Source organism: Thermobia domestica, chromosome 9, assembly GCF_964235325.1.
Source record: "Thermobia domestica chromosome 9, izTheDome1.hap1.1, whole genome shotgun sequence".
In the NCBI taxonomy this organism is placed as follows: Eukaryota; Metazoa; Arthropoda; class Insecta; order Zygentoma; family Lepismatidae; genus Thermobia; species Thermobia domestica.
In genome coordinates, this window is record NC_137462.1 from 237,545,721 (window position 1) to 237,558,729 (window position 13,009).

The 13,009-nt window shown below is 35.8% G+C and overlaps 1 protein-coding gene across 1 annotated transcript in view; it reads right to left on the reverse strand.

The window, feature by feature from the left end:
• Window positions 1-1,461: 1,461 nt before the first annotated feature.
• Window positions 1,462-13,009, reverse strand: part of LOC145660627 (uncharacterized) — an 84,326-nt gene continuing 72,778 nt past the window's right edge. The window contains exon 2 of the mRNA XM_081725909.1: window positions 1,462-3,118. Within this exon, the coding sequence (XP_081582035.1) occupies window positions 2,450-3,118 (669 nt within the window). The 3' untranslated portion in view covers window positions 1,462-2,449. The remainder of the gene's footprint in view (window positions 3,119-13,009) is intronic.

Genomic DNA, 13,009 nt, shown 5'->3' on the forward strand with positions numbered 1-13,009 from the left:
CGTAGAAAAGGTCAATTTTACATAATTTTAGCCTTAAATCCCAAACACACACAATATATTTTATGTAAAAAGATATAACAGACGGGATGTAAAACACCCCGTGCGTGTGTTTACGTTCTAAAATGTAGTACGTGTGTATGAGGGTTAAGAGAGGATTTTCAAAAATAAGACAGTCTACACTGTTACTGATACATATTACGGTAAATATTTTAACGTATCAAACAATAAATTGAGTAATCGAGAGCCCAGATCATTTCATTTCAGAAATGATGTTAAAAATATGTCTTAATTATATAGCTATTCTCTTGAACTCTCTAGTCAAAATAAAAGCTGTAGCATTATGGAATTTGACATACCTTCGATCGTGTCGTGGTCACGTACTATGGAGGTATGATCGAACGCACTTTTGGTATGTTCTGACACCAATATAGCAGATGAAAACTTAATGTTACGAAATTCTATTGTTGTTACTCAATGTTTGATCATAAAATATAATCGTCCAGCATGCAAGTAGCACACTAAATGAGAACAGAAAACTCGACTGCTTGACCACTGGTTGTAGTTGATTTATGTAGAATTCTTGTTACGGTTTTCGTCGTGACAAAAGACAACTCGCTACAAACGACAAGATCCCAGAAACTCAGAGCATCCAACCACTTCCGTTGAATGCTCTTTCTTCAGTTGACAGCTTTATCGTGACATCCTACCTACTACAAACACCTGACAGATCTGTTACGACTCAATTTAATATGACCTGCCAACTCAACAGACTTGTAGCATGCAATTTCTTCGATTCGCCTGTTTTGCAGCTCTCAGTCGTCGTACTATTGTCCTGGCATTGTCTTGTAATTTTTCTTATAGATACTTTTAACCGCACTCACTTAAAATGGGATCGCCGGATCTTCAGCAAATGGGAAATTTGCTTTTACTTTATATCGTTTGGGCTTACCCAGCTACACGTTGTACAAATTCAACCATACTCATCTTCAAATTGAATATTTAGAATTGTATTTGCCATGAATTCCGTAGTCTGGCCTATTTTAACTATTTGATATTTATGTTTCAAGAAACCACTTAATTGTCAGGAAACTGAAATTTAGATAGTTATATAAGCCCCGGAGTCAAAGTGTAAATTGCCTTACACGGAGCACAGTATATTTTGTAAAATGTATTAGTACCTGTGTAAAAATGAAACTTGATTTTGAAGTAATTAATAACTACTGTAAATTTCTTGAACTAAGAAAAGACATTGTACGTAATACTAATTTGCACGTCCACTTATCAGCACAATCTTACATTATGAACACAAATTATTAAAACTTACCTTATTTGCAATAGAGCAAATTATTCTTGAGATTATACAAATATGTGTATTACTTACGAATAACAAAGGAGTACTTGCTATATACAATAATATAATAAGATCAATGTAGGTGAAAAGTTATAAATAAAAGAAAATCATTATTGGATATAAATAATGATTCACTAAACTATTTTCTTTTTAATTTACAAATACACATAAGAAAGAATGAATCATTCAGAAGTATAGAAATATAATATCAGATACATTTCCTCCTTATAAAAGACAGAAGAAACAAATGAACTTTAAATATTATCATGCAAACACTAAAACATTCTTTTTATACATTTCATTAAATAAATAGATATATATACATGAAAATTGTACAACATATTGACAGTTTGGTTTCTTATATATAATAGGACAAGGTTTGAGAAATTGGAGGAATTGTCAATTGTAGTGGCCAGTAAAATATAAATGTGGGTCATAGTGTAATGAAATTGTCCTGTCATTCAGTATATGTGTTTTCTTATGGCACTGAATATTTATAAATTCACTAATTCTTAAGGCAAAAGAATTCTAAATCCAATAGAAACAAAGCATTTGTAGCATTTCCAAATCTAGTTTTCGATTTTTAAAATTGTGTTTTCTAATCCAACTTATAAGATAGCTAGAGGATGTTTTATAAGTGAGTCAGATCTTTTATTTAATAATTTTTTAAATGTTTATTTAGTGTGATTTTTTGCTGATTTTTTTTTCTTGCTTCTAAATAAAAAAACCTACCTTGAATTCTATGATCAAAACGTTTTACAAAGTATAAGGTACTATTGTGCACGCTGAGAACTACATTTGTATAATCTCTATTGTCAATTCGTACTAACATGAATGTAATTATAGTAAGTAAAATGGTTATCTTCTTTTACTCATATTTTATATATGTACACACTAATATACTAACTTACTATAACTATTAAAGAAAAAAGTTTTATGATTGTTTCTTCTTTATAACTTTCAGCTATAGATGCCACTAATCCGTAAGACAAGAAACAAATTGTTTTTAAGACTTACTAAAACTATTAAGAAGTTTAATGAATATAGTGTAGTCTTTAAGTCCAATAGTCATTCCTAGAACTTCAGCTACATCTAATTTCAGTAGAAGGAGAAACGAGAAATTACGAAGTTGATGAATTTGAGAACTTTTAAAGGGTGAAACGTGCCTAGATTATCTTCCGTACTTACGTCATTATGGTCTTCAGACTCGTAATGTGTCTTTAAAGGACTTTCTAGACTTGGTATTGGTGGAGGTGGAGGAGGAATGTATTCAGGAATAGTTGGCGCGTGGAAGTTATTAAATTCAGGGAAATGATGATGCTGATGCTGAGGCTGATGATGATGATGAGGGTCAGGTATTAAATGGACTGGTTTAGGTGTAATAATTTGGGGTATTTGAGGTTGTTGCTGTACCGCTAAGGCAACAAATGGGTTTAGTCCATTACTGTACGCCGTCTTGAACGGTTGTCCTAATTCATATAATGCATTAATATCATTAACGATAGGTTTGGTTAGCACTTCAAGATGATCGTTTGGCACTGGTTTTGGAGCGGCCACTACCGGTAGCGTCTTAACAGAGTGTAATTTTAAGGATTCAAATGGTGTGATAGGAGTAGCGTGATACACAGGAGTTATTGGTTGTGGGAAATGTCTCGGAGGAGGACTTTGTGCAACCGAATAAGCTCTTCCATGCCTTGAACCGAAGCTTTTCTTTGTAGATGCTCCGTTTGCATTACACTGTACAGTTGTCCATATTAGAAGAAGAAACTGCAAGAGAAATAAGAAATAAAAGTCAATTAGAGTATTTTGATATTAACGCATTCTGTATATAAATAAAGTTAAAATGCATAATCAAATGATAGAGAATTAAAAATCAAACACTTTCCAAAGATAGTACACTTGATAATAATATAAATTATTATATTTTCAACAGCGTGTTACAATTTCATGTAACAGAAATCAGTGGCGTTCATGGCTGTAAAAGAAGCATGTACATATAAGAGGAAGTGCTTCCAGCTCTCAAGTGTTACTTCAATATTTAAAATACATTGACAGATAAATATTTTCGTTTCTATTTCCATAGTTATTACTTTTAAATTTGTTATTATTACTATAATAATCAATACTGATAACTCGCAAAAGAAACAAATATGACTCAACATAAGTTTAAAAGTTATTTCTACAAAAATAATCTAAATAGGTTTTATGCAGGGGTGCCCACAAGGGGGGGCTATGACGCAAACTGCGTCATTGAAATATTTGGGGGGGGTTAAAAATCTATATAAATATGTTTGATGGGGGGGTAAAATTAATCGAAAAGAAGATTTTTTTCATGGAAGAACACCTACGGATAGACAGTTGGGGGGGGTGCGTCATGGACATAAGGGGGGGTGGACACCACTGGTTTTATGAAACACAATTAATTAAAATATAGCATATGCTATAATATATTAAATACATTTTACACTAATTAAATGTAGTATATATATATATATATATATATATATATATATATATATATATATATATATATGAAAATAAAAGTCAGTATGTTTGTGACTTAATAACTCTTGAACCATCAGACCGATTTCGATCAAATTTTCAACATGGATGGGGTTCAGGCCTGGAATGTATTTTTTTTTATTTCACTTCGATTGTGTAACTTAGGGGAGGGGGAAGGAGGGTATTAATGAACTAAACCGACAAACTGTAAGGTGATTCCTCACATGAAAATAAGAGATATAGTTCAGATGGACCTGTGAGAAAAAGTGCATAGTTTCAGAGTTTGGCTGTCCAAAATCGCGAAAAAGAAAAATTTCAAGAGCCCCTATTCCGAATTCCAGAAATTGTGGATGGTGGTTCTTATCAGCGTAAAGGAACTCATGCATACACAGCTCAAAAATGCACATTTCATTAATGTTCAATGGGTGAACAGAGTATTCCTTGCAGGGTGAAATTCCCAGATAAGCCATCAACCGAATTTTGAGATATGCTCTGAGTTTATGATTGGTCCAAAATAGGCAAACGATAAGTCTTGCTAGCAGTGAACACGAAATTCTTTGGCGTGATGTCAGAAGTGTTAAGGATCGTTAGCAGGACGGTCTCTCATACTAGAGAAAACGTATGCTGCGATGTTTCCTTTCATGCTTATAAGTGAAGAAAACGTGAAAAACACCACGACGAAATACATTGCATCACACGTTACTCTGAACACTGATAAACATGGAGCTGCCTGTTCCTAACACTACCGATTTCCCTCCGAAGCATTGAATGTTCATTCTTGTCAAGGCTAACCTCCTGCCTACTTTGGACCCTCCTTGAATTCAGGTCATATCTAAAAATTCTATTGAGAGCATATCTGAGTATTACACACTGTAGGAAATACCTTGTACACCTATTTAAAATTGACGAAATTTGTACTTTGGGATTGTGTATGCGTGACTTCCTTTACGGTGATAAGGACTACCAACCACAGTTTCTGATATTCGAAATTTAGTTCGAAATTCGAAAGTTAGCCTCCTGAAGTTTAGCTTTTTCGCGATTTTGGTTAGCCTAGCTCTGAAATTATGCACTTTTTGCCATAGGTCCAAACGAACTTTTTCTCTTATTTTGATGTGAGGAATCATCTATTACAGTTTGTCGGTATAGTTCATTAACACCCTATATATATATAAATGCATAAGAATTAAAGTGGCTTGAACCACCCGACCGACCTCCATCAAATTTCCAACATAGATGAAGTTCGCTTCCATTATGATTTTCATCATTTCACTTTGACGATGCAACTTCGGGGAGAGGCAGAAGTGAAAGTTAGTTATAAATGATCGAACATGACCGATATTAGTATCGAATCCATAATTTTCGGAGTTGCGGCGATGAACAGTGACACTTCTGATTCCATTTAAATAAAAATTCAGTCCTTTATATTAAAAGTGGAAGGTATTTCCCCGTGCGAAGAACGGATATTCTGCTAGTATATAATAATGAAATTTATTTTGCACTAATTAAATGAAATATAGTAGTATTCTATAATACATGAAATACATTTTATACTGTATTAATTAAATGAGATATTTCATGTATGTTGTATACATGAAATAATTACTTTTTAATGTTCCATTTAATTTACGGAATTAAAAATAGAGGCAGTATCTCATCCTCCAAGTACAGTTACAATTAAAAAAAGACAACAATGCATAGAACCTTGCTTTCCATTGGACTGTGTTCGCAAACTTTTTTCAAATAGTTCACCCGTTCTTCCCTGATGCTGAGAATGACAACCTCATAGTCATTTCTATACACGTATATTCAGAAAGAAGTTAGAAAAGTTCCAATTGAATTTCTCTTGTTAACAGCAGAAATTTCTATTGTTAACATGTTAATGGAGTTCGAGATATGGCCATCTTATAATAACAGTTGCAACTTCCATGTTTTGTACTTCCCGCCTTTTTCTTCCCTTTTGAAGCAAACACACACACACACACACACACACAAAACGCTAAAGCACGTCTTTAATTATTTTAAATTAAAAGTACAAATACCAAATTTCTTTCTCTAACCATAAAGGATTTCGAGATACCGATAATCGTGTAATAAGAATTGTAACATTACGATTTTTCTTCCCTTATGCGGAAATATCAAAACACGATGAAACTTGTGCTTTAATTATTTAAAATAGAAAGTCCATATACTAAATTTAATGGTTCTACGCTTCAGAGATTCGAAGATTTGGTGCTGGTTAGGCTAAAGGAGACGGTGAAGATAAGAAATGAATGAAATGGTGGAATGAAGTAAGTGGGAGGAAACGGAAGAGCCCCGGGAAAACCCATGAGCACGGTGTTTAATAAAACGAATACCGCCCCTATTTCTTCCCTCTTCCTCGCCGAATTTCCAAAAACCCTTCCTCAGTGCTACTTTACGCCACATATCCTAAGCATTGTGAACATCTCAGGTTTCTAGCTTAATAGGTTTGGCCTAGGCGTTGACTAGTCACTCAGTCACTCACTCAGAATTCGAAACAAACTCAGTACGTTTCAGACAGTACTCTCTCTACTCTCGTGAAAGTAATTGGAATTTGGTTGTACGCACCAACAGCACGCTTATATTGGTTTGCTTTTGCAAAGTGTCTGTTTTCGTATTTTTTCAGCACTTGCCCACGAGAGAAAAACATGTTGAGTAAAGTGCTGCTACGGAGAGAAGGAAATTCGTAATTAATATATAAATAGACAGCCGGTGACTGATCATCTATCTACAATATGAGAAGATAGCAGCTATACAGGTATTAATGTGGTCTTTAATGTTAAGAAATAGGATCTCCTTGTCATATACCCCAGAACACTAGATGTAGTTGCAGGGTTGATGCAATTATAAACGTAAACCACTGTCCTTGTTCCAGCTTTTTTTATATGTTTTTTGTAAGATGTATAAATAGTCTTTCATTGAAGAGAGAAGTTTTAGTTTTAAGCAAACTCTATTTCAAAAACATGTTTTGAAATTGAAAAGTAGGCGGTTGCCCAAGCATACGTACAACCAAAGCAGCCGCCGCGCCTGATAGAAATACAAGTGCAGGATACTAGTGCTGCGCACGAGACAAGATTTGAGGCTGTCTCGTCTCGAAAATGTGCATTAAAAATGATGTCTCGACTCGAAAAGTGTATATTTCTCTATTGGTAGAGCTGTGTCTCGATTCGAATTTTGTCCGGAAAATTCTGTCTCGATTCGCCCCGTGCGCATCCCTATAAGATACTACCGTATATTAAAAGGGTAACTGGTTTGCTTAATTGTGCAAGCAATATAATTTCCACAATTATCCATATAAATGGAAAGGATATAATAGGTTACTAGTAGCTAATATGTAATCATTTATTTATGATAAATACAAAACTTCAGATGTTCTACTTATTTGAATTCTCATTACGAGTATATGTATTATGTATCTAGTATGAATCCAAACAGTATAACTTATAGAAAGCACAGACCTCATTTTCTAAAGCAAGATGAATTTCCAACCATTCAAGAAAAATTAGTTGTTTGAATTTTGGCATACCAATGAACGGCTGATCAGTTTTAATTTTTTATCAGGTAATGCACGTTATCCCCAAAGTTAATAACATGTTACATACTATACATATATTAATGTATAACTCTTTGCGGACGGCTTTAAAAGCATCATCTTCTCCCAAAACACGAAGAAAGAAAAAAGTAATCGAAGTCTTTTTCTTTTTTTTTTTTTTAAATCTTAAAAGCATTTCCGAAAACTCTAAAACTTGCTCTTTTAAAAGTATAGACTTGTTCAATTTGCAATAAATGCTCCAAAATTTAAAGATCTTCTTTGTTCACATTTTGTTTTAAAAAAACATTATATTAACATTTATTATACAGATATTAATAATAAATAATGCTGAAATATTTTATGCAAAATATCTTTAAAGTATTCGTGTTTCACTGTATTACGAAATTATCAAACTGTAATATTTAAGAAGTTACACAATCTGATCAGCATCGAAATTGTTCGACTCCATTATCAAATAGCATTAACGCCAACACGACACGTGTTAAAGTAAGCTTCTCTTGTGACACAAGAATGTATATGTACTGTCTAACAGCTCAAACTTGAACAAAGCTGTGCCAATAAATATGCAGAGAAGACGCGGTGCGGATGTACACAGAGTGCTCACTGAATTGCGATCACTCTTCCACACAGGGAAGTGGCCAGCAACCAAGCTGATTGATTACATGACCACCCAGACTGATAGTACTGCAGAAAAAGGACACAATCGAGGCTACATGTTGGCCGACAGCATACTCTATAATGGGAGGTGGACAGGATTTATCCGTATTCCAATAGGGCATGATTGTTGGTACCCAAGCAATAGATGCATCAATAACCCATGCAGCAATACTTGTCGCATGCGCCCGTTCTTGTGTAGTGAATGTGTACAAGGAGTGGGAAGAAAATGGGTAACAGTCTCCAATAGACGGAAATACAGGGGTGTATGGAAGTTCAATCATGGGGTGAGTGCAGCGTCAAACAGCCCGTGACAGCCAAATGAACCATCAATGTCCGGAAATTACGTGGTCAATACAATGGTGGATGCACAACACCCGTATCCCATGCAACTATATAAGCGTACAATGGCACACATAAAGTTTCACGGCAAATGAAACACTCTTTATGACTCGTAACGCTTCGACTTCGTTGCGCTTGAGCACAGGAGCACGTTAATTGGATCCCAAACGAATGGAAGAGGGTCTGTTGGTCCAATAAATCACGGTACGTGCTACTCCTCTCAGACAGGTATGTGCCCCAAAAGCACGAAGCTATGAGCCCCTCGTGCATGGTATATACTGTACATGCAGGTGGGGGTGGTTGTATGGTTTCAGGATTCTTCTGTTGGTATGGACTGGAACCGTTGGTGTGCATGGACCACAGCGAGACATCCGTTGTGTACCTGCATGTGTTAGGGGATCACGTAAACCTATAATGGAACATCTCTACCCACACGAAAACAACATTTTTCGCCGCCAGGCCAAGCCCTTGCTCGTCTTAAAGAACATTCCACTGAGCTGTAGCATATGAATTGGCCCCTAACTCACCGAATCTTAATCCTATAGAACATTTATGAGATATTGTAGAACGATCTCTTCGCATCATGACTTTTGCACCAACATATGCGGGCTAACTGTGGACGAAGAGAACATTTTGCAATTATCGCTTTTTTAAATATTCCCAAATTTAGAATTTGGTCGTAGATATCTTTCCCAAAATTTAAGAGGGAGTAATCAATATACTCATATCCTGTGAAACAGAATGGACTCTATTCATCCATATAACCATATAATGCAATAAAGCCTTAATAGAGGAGATAAACTAGGTCAAAAATATCCAAATTTTAAATTTTTTGGCATTCCGGAATCTAAGGGGTTATCCTAGGTACCCATCCCAAATTTAAGAGGAGAGCATCAATGTAAGCATGTCTTATAAAAAGGGCTAGATTTCTGTACAAACCCTAGAAGCATATAAGTTAATAAGGCCAAATCAAAGAGAATACAATATTTTATCAATCTCCAAAATTTGAATTTTTATCAAGGCCGTTTAATCAAGGCGACAACCATGGTTAGGGAAGGGATGTATTAAAATACGTACCATTGAAATAGTGTATAAGCAATAACTGAGGTTTCTTTTTTCGCGTTCTTATACAACATCGAGATTACGAAGGAGGGATCCGACTTTTATAAGTTGCTCGATTGAACTGAACGTAAAACCAGAAACCAGCGACATTTATGTAATTGGGAAACCAAATTTGAAAGTACAGTAAAGTTTTTTTTTTTCATCTCTCTACCACCATCACTTCTAACACGTTTAACCGGTAATGACTTCAGACTGTAGAGCAGGAGAAATTATTCCCCAGAGTAGGGTCTATTCCAGTTTTGCTCAACTTGGGTTATTTTCGGAGCACTGCTTTCACTCCTCGTGAATGAGAGCTACCTCAACTCTCACCCGAACAAAATCTTCTGAAATTATCACTGCTTATAACGACTGTAACTAATAACTAACATAATGTATACCGTGCCAAACTAAACAAAATATCAAGAAACGTTAGTGTGACGCCTACCCTATTTCCATATCTGAAAGAAGTCGTCCTGACTGAATGCTAATCAACACTTACAAGTAACACTTTCTAAATGTAACACTCCGATTTTGATGAAATTTGGTAAATAGATACTACACATAAAAAAAACAATACTTTTTTGTTTTTGTTTTTTTTCTTTTTCGGAAAAACGGTTTTAGGAAGCAAAAGACTACACCCAGAATTTTGGAATTTGACGCCCGATAGGCAAGAAGATGTGGACCGAAGTGAATGAAATTGTGCACAAATATTGTAGAGGTAAGATGGAGGAATACGTGTTTCGTATTTTCCTGAAAAGAAACAAAAACTGTTGAGTGGACCGAGGCGTTGAGTGGCGGAAGGAGTGGAACGAAGCGAATGAAATTGTCTGTAGATATTGGATATGTAAAATAAGGCCTTCTGTGTTTCACAAGTGTCTCCATTCGATTTCTTCAAATTTGGCAGATCAACAACAAGTACAAACAGTATAGCCTATTTTATAGTACTTCAGGAGGCAACTTTAATCCTTACAATGTTTTTCCGCATAAGCAAAAACACGTATGGATTAATTTCCTGTTTGCTGTTGATGTGCCAAATTTGAAGCAAAACGGATAGGAACACTTGAGAAACACGAAAGGCCTTATTGTCCATAGGGTCTATACAATATCTACACAAAATGTCATTTGCTTCGGTCTACGCCTTCCTGCGCTATTGCGGTAATATTTACTTTTCTCCAGAGGGATCCTAGTCCCCAATACTGTTTTTCCGCACAAATTAAAACACGTTTCATTTATTGTTTTGGAAATTGTCTTTATACGAAGTTTCGTTGCAATTCTCTATATTCTTTAGGAACTTCTGACGTATACTTAATTGCACTTTTGAAATTTCCGTGCCCCACTCAACCGCTTTTTTTTAAAAAAAGGAAAATACGAAACCCAATTACCTTATTTTACGCCTACAGTATCTGTGCACAATACCATTCAATTCGGTGCACATCTTCTTGCCCTTTGGGCCTCAAATTTCAAACTTTTGGGTGAGGGCTTTTACCCCCCTGAAACCGTTTTTCCGCAGAAAATAAGAAAACCTGTATTCATTTAGTTTTAGCGTATTGTCCATACACAAAGTTTTGTTGCAATTCTTCATGTCCTTTACACACATCTGGCATATTGTTATTAGCACTTTTAATATTTTGTGATCAAAGTTTTGGAAAGGTCCGTGCCCCACCTAACCGTTTTTTCCAGAAAAATACGAAACCCGTATTTCGTGATTTTACGTCTACTATATCTGTGCACAATTTCGTTCACTTCTGTCCACTTGTTTTTGCCTTTCGGGCGTCAAATTTCAAAATTTTGGATGGGGTCTTTCACCTCCTAAAACCATTTTTCCGCAGTAAATAAAAAACGACATGTTCGTTTATTTCATGTGTGGTAACTACCTACCAAATTTTATCAAAATTGGAGTGTTACATTTGGGAAATGTTACTTGTTAGACCAAGCCACTTGAGATAGACACTTCAAATTTGAACAGTACGTGATATTTGTGGCGTAAGTTTGCACTAACACGTAAGTAAGTTCTTTTTTAATTCGAAGAGGAAGGGAGAAATGGAGTGGGAATTATTATAATACGATGTCCTTGGGTCACATACTGCAGCAGACTCTGCAAAGCAACGCAACGTGAAATATGCCAAAACCTATTACAATTGCTAAGCCGATTACAGAAAACTAAACCGCGAATTTTGCGGTGCATTTACGCAAACTGATACTGAATGAGGCTCCATATTCTCGTAATTTCTGAACCTTAAAAAGATGAAGTTCGGTGTTTGGTCTTCTCGCTTAAAATAAATAGACACGTGTTTTAACGTTTTCTGATATTGACCTAGAAGAAAAGAAAACGGGATGGGAAGAAAAAGTAGACCCGATTGGTCACCAATGAACCTATATAGCTACAAAGAAAGAGCTTTTCGGATCGAGTAAATGAGCACAAATTGTCATCATGACTAGATTTAATCTAATTAGTAACTCAAAATCTATCGAACGTGTTTATATGGTGTGACCTATCAAACAACTCGTCTAGTTGACGAATATACAATGAAGGTGCTGATCTGACAACGTACATAGGTAAAATCGAGGAAAATATAGAAATTAAAGTTCATTGAATGTGCTGTATCTAGCCATAGCAACGAGTTGTATTAATTGCGATACCAAATGATTTGCTGTTTACTGGATATTATGGGTATGCTTTTCTCATCTTTATAGGTCACTAGTATTGGAAGTTTATAGTGAAATAATCTTTTCTTCTTATCTTATTACCTTGATATAGGATGATATTGTGTAGTGTATATTATATTCTTTGTCTACTAGTCATGCGGAACACGCTGATATATCTATAGGACATATAGGTCAAACTGGTCTATATACAGGGGTAGACAAAAAATCTAAAAACACTTCATACAGGACACGTAAGTTTGGCCTTCCACTGTACAACGCGTGTTGCAGTTGCCGATCTTATTTTGTTTGTTTGTTTGTTTGTTTGTTTTCAATGGGTCATGTGAATCTTCCTTTTCCGTCAGCACTTACCAGTTCACCTGTGAGTGTCGTGGTGTGAAAGTGGTGCGATAAAATAGGCGACCTGACAGACTTCCAAAGAGGCATGATCGTTGGTGCCCGTCTCGTTGGAGCTTCAGTGGCAACAGTGGCGAACATTATGAGGATATCGAAAAACACTGTCCAATGTCACGAGGGCATACACAATTCATGGGCAAACGACGTCTGCAAAGCACAACAGTGGTCGAAAGACAATCCTGTCAGATAGGGACCGGAGGGCATTAAAACGGATTGTAGCAGCTAAAAAGAAGACCAGTGCAATGAAAATTACGTCTGAACTCAATTCCGGCCTGCAAAACCCGATTTCATTGAAAACAGTGCAACGGGAACTTCATAAAATTAAAATTCATGGCAGGGCCGCTATCGCCAAGCCCCTGGTCACAGCAGTAAATGCGAAGTGGCGTATCCAGTGGTGCAAGGACCACAAGGCGTGAACTCATGAGCAG